This window comes from Mirounga leonina, unplaced genomic scaffold (genome assembly GCF_011800145.1).
Source record: "Mirounga leonina isolate KUSES-001 unplaced genomic scaffold, KU_Mleo_1.0 Mir_178, whole genome shotgun sequence".
In the NCBI taxonomy this organism is placed as follows: Eukaryota; Metazoa; Chordata; class Mammalia; order Carnivora; family Phocidae; genus Mirounga; species Mirounga leonina.
Window position 1 is genome coordinate 27,007,553 of NW_023270464.1, and position 19,367 is coordinate 27,026,919.

At 56.7% G+C, this 19,367-nt stretch overlaps 1 protein-coding gene across 1 annotated transcript in view; it reads right to left on the reverse strand.

The window, feature by feature from the left end:
* The window catches only part of CEMIP (cell migration inducing hyaluronidase 1), a 56,951-nt gene that overhangs the window by 34,370 nt on the left and 3,214 nt on the right, over nucleotides 1-19,367 (reverse strand). Inside the window, exons 2-10 of the mRNA XM_035024267.1 lie at nucleotides 18,299-18,445; nucleotides 17,672-17,810; nucleotides 16,737-16,973; nucleotides 14,713-14,892; nucleotides 12,288-12,358; nucleotides 11,557-11,652; nucleotides 10,851-10,972; nucleotides 7,217-7,349; nucleotides 6,244-6,435 (exon numbers count right to left, since the gene is read on the reverse strand). Coding sequence (XP_034880158.1) covers nucleotides 6,244-6,435; nucleotides 7,217-7,349; nucleotides 10,851-10,972; nucleotides 11,557-11,652; nucleotides 12,288-12,358; nucleotides 14,713-14,892; nucleotides 16,737-16,973; nucleotides 17,672-17,810; nucleotides 18,299-18,445 — 1,317 coding nt within the window. The remainder of the gene's footprint in view (nucleotides 1-6,243; nucleotides 6,436-7,216; nucleotides 7,350-10,850; nucleotides 10,973-11,556; nucleotides 11,653-12,287; nucleotides 12,359-14,712; nucleotides 14,893-16,736; nucleotides 16,974-17,671; nucleotides 17,811-18,298; nucleotides 18,446-19,367) is intronic.

Consider the following 19,367-nt stretch of genomic DNA (forward strand, 5'->3'; position numbering starts at 1 on the left):
AGGGTCCAGATGCAGGGTCCCCTCTGGCTGCCCATGTGGAAGCCTCCCCCTCAGTCCCTGGCTGGCCTCCGGCCCATCAGCTCTGTGGCCGTCACTGTCACAGATGCGTGGCCTTGCAGGTGCGGGCGGGGAGTAGAGTCTCTTGCACAAAGAGCTTTGCGTGGGGTTCTGAGCAACACAGCGCAGGGCGGGGAGGGGAGACAGAAAGCTGCACCCAGAGCAGCATGTGATCGCTGGTGAGGAAGGAGACTCCCCTGCTCACCGGCTTTAAACGCCCTCCTTCCAGCAACGGATACATGGAGAATTGATGACAAAGCCCCTGGTCCGCCCGGCCTCGTGCTGCTACGTGCGCTGGATGCAGACCTTCCTTTCCTTACGAGCGGACACCCCGATGGACAGCGGGCAGCAGCCAGTAAAGCTTCAAAGCCTTCCTCAACTAAGCAAGGCCACCTCCCACTGTTCGTGGGGTGCAGAAGGAAGACCGGGCGACTGGTGCCCCAGAGGCAGCTCAGCGGTGCCCAGGAACCAGCCAACGCAAGGGACACGTGCCCGAGGAGCTGGGTCCCCGGAGGCCCAGCATGGAGCACGCTTCCCGAAGGGATGGCCCCCCGAGGCTTGAGCACGTGATGGAAGAGTTTATGCAGAGAGCGCGGGCTCAGTGCTGCCGGCCCAAGACACAGGAGAGGAGCTCCCGTGCAGCTTTGAGGGGCTCAGCTGCCGTCTCCCAGCCTGCAGGACCGACAGGGCAAAACCCCAGGCTCTGTGGGCTTATGCGTCATCGCCCCACACCCTCTTCTGCTGCAGCTCGAGCAGAGCACCAGCCCTCCCTGAACGAGCCTTGCTTCTGCCTAGCTGCCCCTCCGGCCGGGCCACCTCGTCTGGGCAGCAGACGGCTTTGTGCTTCCAGATCCTGCTCCAGGGGCTCCTTCCCGGTGTGGTCTTCCCCACTGCCCTCCACCTCCCCCTTTGCTTCTTGGGGTGTCCACGGCGCCGGCAGGGCCAGGACACCAGGCCTCCCCATCCGGGCACACGTCCCCTGACGCCCAGCCGCCCCTCGTAGCTTGTGCATTTTGGGGGTCGGTGCCCCCTAAAACTATGGGGAATAGGCAGAACGCTGACCAGAGGGCCTTCCCCAGGGACCCACGGTCCCCTCGAACACGGCGGGAGAGGTCGGGGAGAGGCGGCAGAGGACCGTGGCTCTTGATCCCGACTCAGATGATGGCTGTGAGTCCCTGCGCACGTCAGTCACGCCCCCTGGATCTCAGGCTCTCCTTCCGTAAAATCGAGCTCTTGCTAGCAAGTGTCTCGAAGGTAGCCACGCTTGCTGACCACGCCAATCCAGGGAATGAGCTTCGCACAGCCCCTGGCACGTGGCAGGGACTGGTGTGGCCCGAGTGGCCGATGCAGGTGCCCCCCACGCTGTCCCCGGGGAAGACAGGAGCCCGGGCTCCCGCCACTGCCTCACACCTCCAGGCTGCCCCTGGGGGGGGCGCGGGGAGTGGGAGACGGAGGGACTGATCCACCCTCCGGAGTGCGCGGGGCCGACTGAGAGCTGAATTCCCACCGCCTCTTCCCCGCACTGTGGAGCCCGTAGCAGGACCTTCATGAAACCCCACAGCCAGCGGATCTGTCCTGTTGCCGTGTTCACAGGCCACCGTCCCCCAGCCGGCTGCCCCGGGGGAGCCGCGTGCCCTGCTTTCCGGCACCCCATCCTGTCCGCAGATTCTCCCTCCCTCCCTTGCTTCTTGCAGCTCTGGTGCACGAGGGCCAACCGGGGAAGAGCAGATGTGGCCCAGCCAGATGGTCCCAAATTATCCAGGAGGGCCACTGGCCGGGGGTGTGGGGGGTTGGCGGGCTCGGGCTGGAGGGTCCCAGAGAGGCCGTCTCAGCCACACAGCTCCCAGGTTCCTGGTATGGGCCAATCGTCTAGAGTGGAGGCCCTGGGGACGGGACGGAGGAGGACAGGTGGCCGGGAGCTAGAGAGCTCGGAGTTTGAATCCTGGCTCCGGTCGACCCCGCAGACTTGCTTGGTCTACACCAGCCCGCCCGCCTAGGACCCCTGGGCTGCGTGCCGTCCAGTACGCCGGCTACCGGGCCCCCGGAAGCGGGCTAGGAGGGCTTGAACAGCACGACCATACTGGAGGGCAGACTCTGCACATTTAACTCCCCTGCACCTGAGTGTCCTCCTGTGTGTCCCGCAGGAGCGGCGGCTGCCACCTGTTAGGGGACCACGAGGAGCGAGAGAGACGGTTTTGTAAAGCGCTTGGCAGTCACAGGAAACCAAGAACGGTCATCCTAAGGAGCCGATTAACCGTGGTATTATGGAGGGGTGCGTGCTGGGGGGCAGGGAAAGTGGGAGTGGGGGAGTGCAAATGCAGAAGGTCTGGGAGGGTTCCGACTGCGGGCCAGGAGGTGTGGAGATGCACCCTGCGGAGAGCAACACTCTGGAATATTCTCTGAGATGATTCACACACTTCATGACTTGGTGATCCCCATCTGTTTCCTGTCAGAAAACCCTTACTAGGCACGAAGGCCTGTTTCCTGGAATTTGGGGGCAGTGAGGAGGGAGGATCTGGGAAGGCCGTGCCCCGCTCTGCAACCAGCCTTGGGGGGAGCCCTAAGACGTCGCTGCTGGGGGGCACAGCTTTGGAAAAGATGCGGCAGGTGGGAGCCCTTGCTTCATGTCAGTGGGAGATGGAGAGCCAGGCTTGGGGCTGAAAAGCAGACACATGAGCCTCCCCAAGACAGACAGACAGACAGCCCCCCCACCTCGGGCTTTTCTGATGCTGTCCACCAGGGGGCGCTGTTTTCAGGCAAGCCTCAAAGCCTCTGGGCACAGGGGACGGTCCACTCTGAGCCCAACCGGCAGGGGGTGGGGGCCAGGGAGGGGTGCCCCGAGGGAGTGTGGAGGGGCCCGAAGGGGGCCCCGCATCTTCACTTCTCCTTTCCTCCCCCTGCACCAGGGCCTGGAGCAACCCCATCCCACTGTCCGTCCAGCCTTCAGCAGGCTCGGAGGCAGCTGGGCCTGTGGGTCCGCCACTGCCAAGCGGGGCCACTCTCCAGCCTCCCGCCACAGCCACACCGACCGCTGGGTGGGGCCAGCAGCCCTAACAGCGCCTGGCCCCTCGCCCTCGGGGCCCCTCGGCGCTCGGGAGCTGCTTGAAGTGAAACCTGGCCCCTCCCAGGCCTCGGGGTGCCCAGCACAGGGGTGCAGACCGGGGGGGCCTCTGCAGGTGCTCCTGCATCCACCTCCAAGCGGGCAAGCTTTTCACCCTCCTAGAAGCCACGCGTGCTGCCCCAGAACCCGGGCACTGAGCAGTGAGCATCAGCTCACACCGTCTGAATGCCACTCCCATCAGAGTCCGGGAGGACGCCTGACGTCCCAGGAGGGCTGTGCACACATACCGGCCTGGGGGACACAGGAGTCACGCGGCGAAGGCCATGGGCCTAACGCTCAGGGCACGAGCTTCACTCGGCACTCTCCTGTAAGCGGGGGGCCCGGGGAACCTTTCCCCACCAGGGGAAAGGCAGCAGGCCGACGGACTCGGAGGGAAGCCGGTCGCCCCCTGCCCCCCAGCCCCACGCAGCCCCTCTACCCCTCACCCCGCTGCTCTGGTCCTCTTCTGCGGCATGCTGTCCCCAGCACTGTGCCGTCCCCCTCCGACTGTCCAGGACACCCGATCCCTGGTCAGCCCCCGAGGGCGCCCTCTGGGTGTTGATGCGCTCTCTCCCACCTCCCTGTGCATCCTCGTGAAGGGGACGGGGGTGCCCAGCCTGGGGGAGGAGGGACGCGGGGGGGGCATCTGTGCTCACAGAGCCTCCCGCTTCCACGCCCAGGACATCAGGACACTCGGAACAGAACCTGCGACGGACCTCAGCTGGGGCTGCTGAGGACGATACACATCGCTTGCTTTTCTCCCTCTACAAGTACGTCTTTACCTACAGAACGGACACACAGGCACCCTTCCTGTCCGTCCTCAGGCGTAGGTGCTACATGATTGCACGAATCCTGCCGATAATAGCAGCTGACGTTCACAGAGCCCTTACTGCCTGCCAGACACTGAAGGATTCAATCGGCCGATCCTCACAGCCCCGGGAAGCAGTTATGATCTACGATCGCTGTGTCTGTGTTGCAGACGAGGAAACTGAGGCACAGGGAAGTTAAGAATTTGTCTAAGGTCCCTCGGCTGGGAACCACATTCCTGCGTTCCTGCAATTCCAATCCCGTGCTCTACCAAAGAGAGAAAGAACTGGAAGAGAGGGAAGGAGAAAAGGAAGGAGGGAGGGAGGGAGGGTAGGGAAAGAAGAGAAAGAAAGAAGGAAGGAGCCTTCCCCAAAATGTCTTCAGGAAATGAGACCAACAGCATGCCCCGATCTAATATGAGGAGTCCAACCGCACAGCTACGTACTGAGTATCTTTGTGTAAAATGCTTGCGGAGGGCTGTTCGCACTGCTGAGACCCTGAGCTGAACAGCCCCCCCCACCCCCTGTAGCTCAGGGCCTCGGGGAAGCGGTCACTCTGGGCCTCTGGTCTCCTCCTTTTTGTTGGACAATAGTAAGTAATCTGTGACGTTTCTTTCTCTGCTCTCACAGCCAAGAAGCTCAGAGACAAATTTATGGTCTATTTCAGTAGCTTTTGCTAACTTCAATCCCTCCCTTTTTGTTGAATTTATTCTCCTCGCGCCAGAATCTATTACTTCGACATGTATCTTTCCCTTTTTTTTCCCTCTCCTGGATGAAGATTTAATTGGACTTGTGTTTATTCCCCAAACCTTTTTTCAAAGACTGTAGGGGTTTGAACAAATGATTATTTAAAAAGGCAGATCCGTTAACTTGTCAAGCACAGACATGTGTCCAGCCACACTCAGCAAACCCCCGTCTGCCCCGGGACACCCACGGCCTTCCACTCAAAGGCTCTGCCCTGCTCCCCGGGACCACGGCTGCAGACTTCGGGGGAGGCCTCCAGGGCCCACGGCCCCCGAGAGTGGGACAAGGGGATTGGGTTGTACCACCATGGCTCTGGCGTTTAAACCTTTGTCCCCCCAGATTCCATCCCAAGCACATTCCCACCAGCCAAAAAGATTGTTTAACTTTCTATAGTCTTATTTCTAAAGCAATAGGTAATTTGAACATATGGGCTACGTTTTCTCCATCTGTCTTCCTCCACTTTCCCTCAATCCTAGACCTTCTCCAGGTGCCGTGGTCCTGTAGCACCTGGTAGTTATGACGCCCAGGATCGACTCTCCTTTCTTCTGGCCATTTTCTTCCCCAGTTTGCCCAAGGGGAGGGACCCTTTCTCCATTCAGTAGGCCCAGAGGGATGCTGGTGAAGGTGCACTGCAGGAGGGGGGAGCACCTGAGCCCCCAGCCCAATAGGACGCGGTCTCCCTGGAAGGTGGCATGAGCACTATGTCCCAGGGACCTCGCATGGTGCTTTGGGACAGCAGTGCCCCGAGAACACTGCACACTCACTCCCACTACCCAGACCCCCGAAGTCCTTGTGCACCTGGGTATATCACTTCCCGAAGCTCAGTGGCCTCCCGACAAATTCCTCTTTTGCTTACGATAGTCAAGCTGGATTCCATTGCTTATAACCAAAGAACCCCCATGGGTATATAACTCTCTCCACTAATAAACATGGACCTGGATTATACTTTTAATCCCAACAATCTGAGATTCCAGGAACCTTGCATAATATAAATTGCAGTACCACTAAGTTAACACTTAGGAGAAGAAAAAGGAAGACTCCAAAGCTGTAGAAAGAAGAGATTTAAAATTTCCTGGTAGATTGCATTATTGCCTAACAAATATTCACTCCCTTCCCTCAACCTTGATGGGACAAGTAGGCTGACCCACCCCATGCGTGCTAAGCCTAACCACATTATTTGCTTTGTCTAGCGGAATGTGGGTGTGAGAGCGCACTAGTCCTGAGCCCAGAGGACCCGAGTCCTCTGTGTTTCTGTTCCTGGGAACTTTCTACCTCCCCCACAGGAAGAATAGGTCCTGGGAAGAACGAGAGTCCCATGGAGCTGACCTGAACCCAGCAGTCATCTTGGGGCCAAGCTCAGTCTAGAGAAGCTGCACCCTAGACCCGCTGCAGGTGCACGAGGGAGAAGTGCTTGCCACGAGAGTTTGAGGTCTGTTTCATTACGCAGCATTATTGCAACAGCTGACCGATACAGACTTGTTGTGATTTCAGACAACAGATTCGTGCAGCCTAGGGCGGGCTTAGTGGAAGTCTTACCTGCCACTCTGACCTGGTTGGGGGCACAGGCTTTGCAGGGAAGCACCCGGAACTCTTCTGCCTGGTACATGGAGTAATCAGTGCTGGCAACGACCAGTGTGTCTCCGGGCTTCCATGACCGAGCATCGTCCCCCAGGGTCAGGATGGTGCTGTTCACGTTGGTGTCGATGGTGACGGTGAGTTTGGGCCTCACTGCAACCCCAGACAGGAGGGACTGAGATATAACCCTGCGCCCTTGGCCAACTTTTGACCGCCCGCTCTTCCCTTTCCCTCCCTAGATAAATGCCAGGTTTGCCTATCCAAACCCAAATCACCAGGCTCAGCCCATCCCAGTCTTGGTGCAGGTTTTTGAAGTCAACAAAACCCCACCAAAAAAGAGCCATTCATTAGCTCTGGGCAGGGGAATTTTCCACCAACTCCTTCCCTAGAGTTAAATGTGGCTGCCTCACCACACCCACTTTGCTCAAGATGTAAAACAAATATAGTCCCTCTCAACTATTATTTACAGTAGCTGTAAGCCCTTCCCCCAAAGAGCTCTCATCACGAATGACCGCCTTCTGGAGAAGGCCAAGTGCCTCCACGAAGAACCCGACCATTTCCCATCCCTTCTAACAAGCACCTCGGGACCCGGGTTTAAAATAATAGCACCCAGAAGTCACGAGCTCACGTCTCTGCAGGGGAGGGCTGCAAGAAAGTCAGCTCTGGCCACGGCACCCTCGTTTTCTTGGGCCGGACCTTTCCCTTCCTCAAAGGCATATGGGCAGGGTGGGGCTCGGCCGGCTCCTGCCAACTCCGAGGACCGTCCCACGGCTCCTGGGTCCCAGAAGGGCTCTCCACTGCGAGCTTGGCAGAAGCACCGGGTCACTGCTGTTGGGGGCAGCTGACCCAGCCACATCCAAACTCACAGTGCATATCTGCCAGCTCAAGGAACGAGCCATGGCTGCGTTGGCGTCCCCGACAAGCAGCTGCTTACCAGGCTTCCCACAAAGGAACCGCACACGGTAGGTCTGGCAAGGCCGGCCCCTCTCGTAGCACACAAACCTATAATCCTGGCCTTTTTTGTAGACAACCTCGGTGGTGAGGTTAACTCCATCCACTGTCGTGGCCTGGAAACGACACGGAAATTATAGAGCAAAATCATTTTGGTGTGCGTAAAGAAAGAAGGTGATGATTAATGGTATCAACATCCACTCACAAGTCTAAACTTGTCCCTGCTGCAAAAACGATTTCCTCGGGCCCAAGATGATCATTAAACGATCGAGCATCACTTTTGTTCTAGGAAAACAGTTTCCCTCTAAGGAAAACAATGCAAAGCCACAGGATGGAGAAATGCCTCGCCGGGGTCCCTGGGTGGTCCCCCATACCCGAACCACTGATGGGCGGCAACTCCTACCACCACCCCTGCCACTGGGAGCGGAGGCCGGTATTTACGGAGGACCCGCTATGTTCGATCAACTGGTGTCCCGGCGCGGGTCCACGCCACGTGGGGAGCCCTTAAAAATACTCATGCCCAGGCCCCATTCTCCGAGGCTCATATTTGGCATGTCTGGATGTGGCTTGGGCATCAGAACTTTTAGAAGCGGCCCGAGGGGTTCTAGAGGGCGGTCCAGTTTGAGAACCGTCCTTGTCCTAGCAGTCACAGGGCGAAGTGTTGTGGATATGATCTCATCCCAGCTTCACAGCAACAATGAGATGGCAGGCTTGACAGATAAGGAAACTGACCCTCAGGGGATGAGTCACTTGCCCGGGGTCAACCAAGCCCTAAGCGGCAGAGCCAAAATTCGAATCCCAGACTTAGCCAACTGCAGAGCTGGTGCTGCTCAGCACCTCCCCCGCGGCCCTCAGGCATGAAGCCTACAGTCCTCTGTTCAACGTCTGTCTCCTCCCCCAGGATCCCGGGCTCCGGGGAGGGCAAGGACCCGGTTCCTGCCTGTCTCCCTGATCCGAGCTTCCAGCCCAGGGCTTGGCACGGAGTGGGCTCTCGGTGATGGGGGCCGATGGGTGAGCAGCCTCAGGCCAGGTAGAGAATTTAGGGAGCAGGCTCCGAGGAGGTGGCGACCGCTGCCCGCTGGGGCTCATCCCAGGGCCCGGGTGTGTCTGCAGCAAGCCCTTGGCTGTCGTCAGAGACAAGCAATTTAGATCCAGGCTGTAGCTGTTGTCCTCTTGGGCACAGAGACCACAGGGACCAGGGCGGGGGAAATAGGGGGGCAAAGTATAGCAAACCTATTAAAAAAAGAGGGTGGGGCGGTGGGGGGCTTTTCAGGAAACATTATTTTGAACACAGCAGGTATCTGTTGTCTTTGGCTTCAAAGGAGAGCTGTATGGCAGTGAGCTCAGTCATCATGAAAATCCAGCCCCTTCCTGCAAGAGTCACGCTCACGCCCATTATCTTGGTGGCCTCCAGAGCCCTGGGAGAAGCAGGAGTTGCAGGCCTGCTCTTGGGAAAAAGCTAAGGCTCAGAGGGTTTTAAGAAGCAAAGTCAAGGTCGCTGGAATGGCAAGCTCAGCTCCTCCGAGCTCCCATTGTTTTCCGTGGAGGACAGCGCGTTCTTCTGCAGGAGACCCCGTGACATTGAGAACTGAGCCTGAAAACATCAGTGATTAGAACTGCACATTTTCCAAGGCACAGTGTCCCACAATACTTTCGGCGGGGGGGCATCTATCCAACTCTGCTCTTTCCTCCGCCCCCTTTTTCTAAAGCTGAAGAACGACCTCAGTTTGGGATAAGAACAAGAAAGGGCTCTATCACTGTCCAGGGAAACTGGTCTCCACCTTAAGGAGACACAATTCTATTACTATTTTTGATAATTAATAATTACAAAATAACAGTATGATTAGGATAATGATTGTAAAACAAAAAATGTGTGGGCCCTTCATATATTGTTACATGACATCCACAAAATAATCCCACAGGGAAACCCTGAGGATCCTCGTTGTTGCCTAAGAGGAGCTTGGGACCCCGAGTCACTTGACTGAGGTCTCCAGCCAGGACTGGAGTGTGGGCTGCTAGATTTAAGGTGGCGCTCTCCCCAGGGGCATGGGAGCGCAGGGCCAGCCGCTGGGAGAAGGGGCCACCTTAACTATTGCACCTTAACCCTCAACTGCTTCTGTGGGCCTTTGTTTTGCCAAGAAAAAGCCAACATCCTATTCTGGAACTGAGAGTTTTGAATCAATAAGGGGCTACCATGCTCAGCAAAATATTATCGAGGAGTGCATTTTTGTGAGAAGGCCGGTCCCAGCCTTCCGGGAGGTGGAGGTGGGGGGTGGCAGGGAGGGGCTGTGGTTGGCTCTTTTATTCTTTGCCAGACCTCCAATAGTTGAGAACTGGAACTCCAGGAATTCATTGTCAAGGATACTCCTTTTGTTGGAAGCAAGCTGGGCCTTGGAATGCGGTGACCGCCTAGGGGTTATAGAGTGCGGGCTTGGGTCCCTTGGAGGGTCTTGGATAATGGGGCTGGGGAGAGGCCGTGCCCTACACTATTTTATATTTTGTATATATTTGTATGCTTGTCCCTGCTTTGCTGCCTCCAAGCCTTCGGTACAGTGTTATTTAATCCTTTAGCCTGGGATTAGCTGCGCTTGGACATAGGCAGGAGCCTGTGTCCCTGCCGGGGAGAGAGGTACGGGGAGAATGGGCAATGCCGGAGGGAAACTGCCACAGAGACATGGCCTCCTAGACGCCGCAGCGTGGAGCCCGACGGCTGGCAGAGCTGACACCGGGAGGCATCCGTGGACCACGTAAGCATTCCTGCAGGGTTTCCAGAAATACTCGGCAGGGGACCCTGGCAAAGGGCTGGACTTGCCACCACCAAGTGAACTGAAGGAATAAGATGATGGCTATTTCAGAACTGAGGCTGGAATCCTCAGGGTTGCAAGAGAAAGTTACAATTAAGCCTGGGGAGGGTGCTCTTCAGGGGCGTCAGTGCCTTTGGATTCTGCTGGACCCAAGGAGAGCCTACAGCCTGCGACCTGCGACTCACTCGGGGGAGATCCTTCTCGAGGACGGGCCTTAGCCACGTGAGAACGGTCTGCCCGCGAAGCTGGCGGGATGTGAGTGCCGCGTCTGTACTTGGCACTATCCTGGCTGAGCCAACGGGGGAAGTCGGGGTCCGCTTCTGGAGGAGCAACTGCAAGCGAAGATCCTGAGCCAACATGGTCCATTCTCCACCAGTGCTGGTGTTTGTTTCGCTCAGTGGAGAACCATGCTGTGGGGGCGTGGGCTGAGCTCAGCCGGCACCCCAAATCCCATCTGGATCCTGCGCACTCAAGGGCCCAAAGGAAATCGACTGAGAAGGGAGGCTGAAGGAGACAACCCGTCCCCACGCCAGGGCACCATCAGCCATGGCTGTGGAAGCCGCTTTAGGAGGAGGCAAGGGGGGTGGGGAGTAGAGTCCAAGAGACAATGCTGGGTCCTTGCTGGGGAACTCACTGCCCAGGAGGCCTGGAGCAGAGAAGAGCCCCTAAAACAGGAACGGCTCTTCCTGGCTTACCCGTGTCCTGGGAGTGCCGTGAGAGTCGCACCATCCCAACGGCAAGACAACTTGCCATCTACAGACTGCACTTCAAAATAAAGTCCTTATAACTCTTCGACTGCTTTGAGTTTGGTACCTGTATATCAATGGGGCGGTTGCAGATTTTTCCTGGGTGAGTTACCCGGAGGTCTGAAATTTTCTCGCCACCTTTCGTGTGCGACACTTTGTCATGGTCGAACCACTCTGTCCACTCCACATCTAGACAGAAAGCAAAGAGCAGGGTGAGGCGGGAAGGGCGCGGGAGGGCAGGTGCCCCCGCAGCGTGGCCCCCAGCACGCTCGGCACAATAGGAACTGAACACCGTCCGTCCAATTGTGCACCAAAGCATTCTGCCACGTCTCCCACCTTTTCGTTAAAAGCACCTCTTACTGACTTTCTCACTTGCCGAGAACAATAGAATATATATTCTTCATTCCTGCAGAAAGGATGACGATGAAAGCTATGGTCAGCCTGTTTCTCGAGGCCTGCAGGGAGGGCATGCTCTCTGCACCCCAGCCCCCCGTGTGGCTACGTGAAGGCCGGTCCTGCTCCCTCCTGTTTCCTGTCCACAGCACCATCGCTCGGCACAGAGAGGATTCTGAGAGGGGAGGACAACAGCCTCTGGGCTATTGGCTGCCGGGGACTGATTAATTAGAGAGAGCTTTCCCTTGCAAATTTAGTTCACTCTGCAATAACCAAGTGGTCTTATTGGTGCCAGAGAAAAATCCTTGTTTTGCAAAGACAGAACGTCCTGCCCTTCTCTCCCACTGTTCGGGTTTTCCTGGCTGTTGCGGACTCCTCACCTTGAACCCACTCGCTGGAGGAAGAGACGTTGAAATGCTCGCCATGCTCCGTCTGGAACACTTTGAACACCCGGGCAGCCGCGGAGCCACGGTGTCCTGCAGAGAGAGCAGGGGCGTCAGCGACCGCACCCCCCCCCCCAACGCATTCCGAAGAATGCAATTCTAAGACGGAGCAAACCCCCTCCACACATAGATCTTGAACTCTTTCTTTAAAAAACAACAACGAAAAAAAACCTTTCAGGCCAATCTCTCTACTCGGGAAGTAGATTACCTATTGTCCCTTCTTTCGCTTCAGTTTTTTTTTTTTTTCTTTCTTTTTTTTCTTCTTTCTTTCGCTTCAGTTTTAAAAATTTAACTAAAATCTATACTTTCGAGCCCTAATTTCTCCCGCGAATTCCTGTCTAGGAATAGAACCGGCAGGGCCTTCCGCTAGGTGGTAAGGACCCATCCAAAGTATCTCTTTAGCTCAAAATATTCCCCCTGCTGGATCTGTCCCGGTTCTCGCCTGTCCTAGGTCCCTTGTTTCGAATCAAGTCAGTGGTGATCTCTTTGCAAATGTAAATATTATCTCAGTGATAGGCTTTTGCGACTTGCGCGGAACACGGCCAATGAACATGGGTGTTGGGAGGTGGTTCCACCGGGGTCTCAGGGAAGACGGTGGTTCAGAAAGACCCGGGCCTCTTGGTCGAGAGACACGGAGGGGATTCAGCCTCTCTCCCTCCATTCATTACCGTGATATTCAATATGGTCCTCCACCGAAGAAGAGGGATTTCCTTTCACAGTTAGGAAGCTCCAAGGGTGTCTGGTAAAAGCAACAACAAGGAGTGAAGTTCTTCACACGTCTGAGCCTGTCCCCGAGGCAGGGCTGAGGGAGAGCCGGCCCAGCGAGCAGCCCTCCCCGCTGCTCCCGGCAGACCAGCTCGCTGGCTGGGCTTCCCTTGTCCCGGACAACAGGAGCCTGTCTTTGCAAGTGCTGTGCTTCCTACCCGCCTGGCTCACCGGATGTTTGCTCCCCGGGAGCCTCTTCAACCCCACTCTGGCAGGAGACGGGGCACGAACCACAAACAAGCCCACAGCCCTACAAACCCCCCGCCAGCCCCAGTGAGGTCCTGGAGCGAGTGCCCCGGGGGCTTTGGGGAAACCAGGCTGCAGGATCCAGGAGAGAAAGGCTCTTTCCCTGATGCCCTGGCCTTGGAAAGTTAGGAGAGGCCTCTCGCTCACAATGGGGGACGGAGGGGGGAAAGCCGGCGGAAGACGTCCCCCACTGAAGCGGCTCTCAGGCCCGAAGGGTTCCCTCCCCGTTCCTGTCTTCCCCCTGAGGCCCGCCTCCCGCCTCCGGCTCTCACCATGAGATGGCAATCGACTAGGGTACTCAAGAGCTTTTGTTATTTTTGTTTTGACCTTTCATTTTGGAAAGCAAATCTCTACTGAAGTTAGGGATTTGATCAGGTCACTCTCTTGCTTAAGACCCATCAATGGCTCCCCAGTACCCTTTGCATGAAAGCCAAGCTCCTGGGCACAGAGCAAAATGTCTTCCTGTGCCCACCTCCTCAGCCTCGTCTCTGCCTCTCCCACCCTCGTGCCCCCTTCCGCTGCCTGTACTCCTCCCCGCTTCAGGAGAGGCTCAAGCTTAGCCCGGGCCTCGGCACCTGCGGTCTCTCGTGGGGAACCTGCTTGCCTTCATCCTCACCTGCAGCTCTGCGCCTCGAGCCCTTCGCCCACCCTCTTGCTCACACCTCCTCCTCACTTCTCTTTCTGTTCCTGCCTGCCCACGGGAGCTCAGCACGCCTCGTCTGGCCCAGAGTCTCGTGCCAACACCCCCCGGACCGCCACACATCTCAGTTCTTCTACTGATTTTAGGTGCTTTGAGTTTGTCCCTCAACGTGTGTCTGTACGAATGAGGGCTCAGAATGTAATTCCTGCCTGCCCGGGTCCTGCCCTCGGGGGAGTGGTTGTGACAGCGCGCGGCAAGCATCCATCCTCCCCGTGGCCATTGCTTCTCGGGAGAAAACAGTTGCTAGCATGTATTGACTCCTGATTCTGTGCCAGAGAGGAGGGCAGATATTTTGCTACTTATTATCGCATCTAATCCCCTCCCACTGCTCCTGATGTACTTTACAGACGCAGGAGCTGTGCAGAGAGAATGAGCCCCCTCCCTGCAGGCTCACCTACAGGAGGTGCAAATTCGGGCCGCATCGCCGGCCCTTAGCTGTTACCTCCTTCTGCCGAGGCCCTAAGCAGCCAGGCCCCTGGTGGTTCTCGCTGCCATTGTAAATCAATAAACTGGCCTTTCGGTTTATAAAACTAGGAAACAGAAGCCCCCTCAGCTTTTGCTAACAAAGGAGCCTAGAGATACCACGGTGTCCTTGTCATCTTCGACTCCTTGAGCTCCCTGTCCAGACCCTTCCAAAATGAGCAGCCCCTGGGCTGTCAGAGGACACACTCTGGAACCCGGAGCAACCCCCGGCCGCCCTCCTCCCTTGCCCAGGGGAGGCTCTTCTGGCCCCCAACCCTGCCTGGGCTTCTGCGGAGCTGAAGGGAGGGGCCCCACTATCTTCCAACAGCCACAGGCCGGCGGATCTCGACCCTCCCCTGAGCTGAGATCTGGTTCAACATGATAAAAAGGTGTGGCCACTGGGGGGCAAACAGTTTTCCTGTTGGTGCCAAGGTGTGTGCATGCCAAAGTCAGGAACGAAGCTCTAATCCGAGACAAACCAAACACAGCGGGCACATCAAAGGCCCTTCTCCCTGGGTGCTGGGCTGGGCAGACACCTTGTAGGATCTCTAAACCAATGTCTGCCCGTCCCCCAGGCACACGATGACCCCTTTTGCCAAAGAATGGGCAAACGAAGCCAGTTGTGAATCTGAGGCATGGCTTACACACAGCAGATGTCCAACTGACATTTTGTAAGCGGCTGAATGAATGAATGAGTTCATGCAAACAGAGAGCTTTTGTGTTTTCAGAGTGGAATACGCTTTGTAAGAAAATCCGGGCTCCCAGATACACCCGGTGCAGACGGGCATTTGCCCGCCACTCCCCAGGCCGGCACTGAGAGGGGCGTGCCACGGGCAAGGAACAGACACTAAGGTAACCTGCGTGGCCCAGGGGGGCTCCGGGGTCCTGGAGCCTGGTGGGGGCGGGAGTGACGGGGGTACCTGAATCCAAGGTGTAGGAAGTGCTTGCTGCCCAGTTTGGTCATGGCCTTTCTGGCTGCGTCGTCCAGGTTCCGAGACCCCTCATCGTTCACTGCCACAGAAAGGATCCTGCCCGCGGGCACCGCGTTCAAGTACTGGACCAGACGTTCGCTCTCTTTCTTGGATCTATAGGTGTCAAACCTAAAAAGGGCAGGGGGGTGGGCTTTAACAGTCCTGACAGCAGCCCCCCAAAAAAGGAGGTCTAAGCACATGTGTGCATCGCAACAACAATCGTGCCATCCAAAGCCCCCAAGGGCTGTGATTTTTAAAGAACGGAGCTTTCATGACAGCAAAAACCGACCTTCCCAAACTCAACAAAGGTAACCCGCTCTCACACATAGAGAATACCCACGACGCATGATTTCAAACAAAAATCTACACCACCCGGGACGAGCATTTACAAAGAAAAGACACAATTTTGTAATGACCCCCAACTATCCCCCATGTGACTCTAAAGATTTGGTACAATTATAATGGAAATTCCAAAAGAATTTGTCTAGAAAGACCTAGAAGAATAAAACAGCGTGAATGGCCAAGATTTGGGGAAAGAAAAACAGTGGTGGCGTGGGGAGTGGGGATGGGGTGGGAGTGGCGGGATAGGCGCTCCTGAATCCTCAGACTGGTTTGCAGGTGTTTGTGCAAGCTGGCGTGTCCCGGCCAAGGCCCCTCATCCTCCCTGCCGCCTGTCCCCCAGGAGCTACCCACCGCGAGACCCGCGTGTCTCCATCTCCGTGCTATGACCACACCACACAGCACATGTCTTCACGCATCCTTCTTTGCCTTTCCCCGCCTGACCACATGCTTACTATCTTCTAAGGGCCGGCCGACAGTCTCGTTCCTCCAGGTAACCTTCTCAGGAGATTGCAGCCTGCACCTGAGTGCGTGCATGTGTAGTGTTTATTAACTCTACTCACACGCATTCCCCTAGCAGGTTCTCGAGGCCCCAGACACACGCTTTCACCAAAGGAGAGTTGGAAGGAGCAACTGTCCCGCCTTTGGAACCTGCACACCAGCTGTTGGGATGACTTCTCTTCCCGCAGCTCAATAAGGTGTGAGGCTGGAGGCTGGAGGCTGGCTCGCCGCGACGGACCGAACTGTACTGATTCCAGAGGCAGTGAGAGGGCCGGCACGCCACGTGTAAAGGGAAGGCTCTCGGACAGACGGACTTTGTGTCTATCAGGCTCATCCTGGCTTCCCACGTTACCTACGCGCTGAGCATCGCTCAGCCCCAGGCCAAGGCAGGTGCCCAGAAGGAATACGGGTTAAGGGTCTGTCTGGGCAGATCTGGGTGTGAGTTGCAGCTCCGACCCACTTTCTGGCCTCGTGACTCAGAGCAAATGGATTCCCCTGAACCTCAGTGTTTTCCTCTGTATGACGTAGATAATCACAGAACCTACTCACAGGGGGTCATGAAGGTAAATTACAGATGGCCAGTGAAGTGGTTAACAGGACGTTTTGCCCATAGTCTAATGATAGTGCACCTGCCCCTGCCAAAAACCTGGACATCACTGCGCCATGTTGCCATTGCTCTGTGTCCCCACCCCTCTGCAGGCCCTTCTGTGCTTCAGACCATCACGCCCCCCTCACCACTGGCCCTTTGCTCTTGCTGCTTGCCGTCTGGAACACTCTCTCCCTGACTCATCTTCGCCCTGCAGTTCTCAGCTCAAATGTTGCTTCTTTACACCGGCCTTCCCTGACCCGTTGATGCAAAACGGGCTTCCCTAGTTACCCTCCACCATTTCATTATGTCGTTTCCCCTTAATTAGCACGATCTGAAACGATGTTGTGCGTACATGTGTGCCTGTCTGCTCATTCCTGTTAATTCAGTTTCGATGCAAATGCCCGGGGAGGGAGAGACAGAACTCCTCCCGGTGGGGGCCTTCTGTCTGTTTGGATCCCTGCTGCATCCTAGCTCCCAGAGCCGCATCTGGCCAGGGCTGTCTCTGGAGCGAAGGGCTATGTGTTTAAGTGAAGGCAGACCTTACCGATCCGAATGAATGACTGTCGCTGATTTGGGGTCGATGACGTGAACAATGACTCCACGGTGACCCCAGCTCCTTTCAAAAAAATAGCCTCCCTCCTCCATGCCGCCTGGGTGAAGGGTCTTGTTCAGAAATGTCCAAGAGAGCTTTTTCTGTCCGTGTAACTCAAGCGTGCCTCCTGGGCCAACCCCGATGTACTTCAGGCCAAAGTAAGGGTCTGGCTGAATACCTTCATCAGCCCTACGAGAGAAAACAGCTCCCCAGAGTCAGTCAACCCATCTCTGTACCGTATGCTGAGCCCAGAGGGGACCACGCTGCTCCCACGGTGGCCGCCACAGAACCAGGCACACGTGGCAGCTGCCCGAGCCCAGCAGAGACAGCGTCACCCACCAGATCGCCCTAAGCCAGACCAAAATGGGGCCAAAAGGCCTAGAAAAAACACTCATCACTAGTTTACATGTTGGTGCTCAGCACTAAGAGGTTTACATTCTGGTCCCACCAGAGGTGGAACCATGGAGCCATGTACTACAGACCCTCAAATATTCTTGGCTACGACTCCTGAGAACCTCAACTCTTTGAAGAGAGAGCACAGCCCGAAGCCAATATCACAGGGAGGTTTTCTTTACCTTGTCCCTCATGACCGACTGAATCAACACTCCCAGAAGCTCCCTGAGCCGTGACAGGATCGAAAGACAGAGCAACCTCTGGTGGGGACTCTCATAACTCACGCGTGGACCCGGGCCACAAGAATCAAGCCGCCTAGTAGGCTGCCCGGCTCGCCCCAACCACTGACATCTGTCCTGCTCATGGTTGCCCAGTGGCCGTCTACAAGGGTAATTCCCACCTCGCACGAAAGCCTTGCCATCCTGTCTCGCTCTCCCCCGTGGAAAGCCTCCTTCCCATCAGATCCCAGCGTACCCCAGAGCACGTGCGCCCACCTTCCATACAGAACGATGCTGAAATTGCCCTGGTATGGGCAGAGGGCACTCCCAGCATGCAGCTCTCCGCCGTCGTCAATCAGGATGTGCCGGGCGCGCAGAAAAATGGTCTCCTCGTGGTCTTTGATGACTAGCTTTCCTGAGGACATGGGAACACACGTGGTCGTGGTGAGGTCACAGCCGGGGCAAGGGCAGACCCGCTAAGCCCCCCACCTCATCCAGACGGGCAAGAAGGCCCATCTCCCCAGCTCTCCCACGCCTGCCGTGCTCCCAGGTGGCTCCCACCCCCGCCCCCCGTCTCCTCCCGGCCCGGCCACGTGTGAACACTGCCTGCCAGTTTGCACGGCCTTCAGAGAGCAAGCATCTGAAGGCGTGATGCGCAGGAATGCTCCCCACACCAGCAAGACTCTCCCTCTATAAACGCTTCTTTCACCGAGCCTGGACCTGGGACAAGCCGCTCCCAGGTGCCCAGAGCTAAAGGCATCACCATGGACCGATGCTCCGACCTGAACCCAGAGCACACGACCTTCGTTCTGCCCGTCTGGAGCTATGGCAGCCTGCACCCACCTGCTGGGCTCCGAGGCGGTGGAGGGAGGGGAGAGGGGTTGGGCGGGGGGACCGGCTTACCTCCCTCTGAGACGTGGATGGAGTTCACCGTGGCAGACGAGGTGAGCAGCAGGGTCCTGCCCCGGCCGATGTACACATAGTGGTCCGGGTCGTGGCCAGGGTCCCAGGGCTGCAGCTCGGGGCTCTGGTCAGGGCACTGGGCTGCCACTGCCAAGGACAGAGAGATGTCACTGCCTCTGCCCCCACCTCAGCGTGTAGGGACTGCCCCACGGTGCCAGGGGGCCTCCCGCACCTTCATGGCTCCTGTCCTCTCCCTACTAGCACGAGGCCTTGGAGAACAAGGTCTCCCCTGACGTAGGCGCCAGGAGCCCTGGGGTCCAGTCCCGCGACTGTCTCAGTTCCTCACACGTCTATGAACCAGCCACGTCCTTCCTCTGGGGTCAGTTTCTCCATTTATAAAAGGGAGGGTAGACCAGATGATTCCTGAAGACGTTCCAGGACCCAGCGTTAGGGGATGATTTGCCCAGAGTGCTCGTCATCCAAGACATTCTTTCCCCTGGGAAGCGGTGCTCTGAGAGTGAACACGGCCCCCTCCCCTTCCACATGAGAATCTGACTCTCAGTTCATGTTCTAGCTCTGTTCCCCCGGAAACCTGAGAAGGAGGGTATTATATAATACACCGTGTTACCGAGAACATCACTTCGAATGAAGGTGACCCCTTATTAGCAAATGGCATCTATAAGGGGAGGAACTGTACCTAATTTGTGTTTCTCCCTGGGGGAGAGGTCGTGCCGTAGGATCCCCTGAGGGCAGTGACCCTCGTAACCGGGCACGTTTCCCGTGGGAACCTGGCAAATCCCGTCTATGGAGTTGCCCAAAGAGACTGCCATCATCTCTTTTAAAAGGACGTAATTTGGAAATAAAGTTGTCAATATTTAACAATATGTTGTTTATAGACTACTAAGTTTTGCAAAACAAATGTTACTGTCGGATTGAAAAGGAAGAGAGAGACCGGGTGAGGCTCCCCGGCCAGGGCACCTCCCACACCTGTCCAACCACGGCCTTGGTTCCTCTCCCCTGAGCTGTCACCTGGGGAACCACGCAGGGTGGCTTCTGGAAAGCTCTGTGG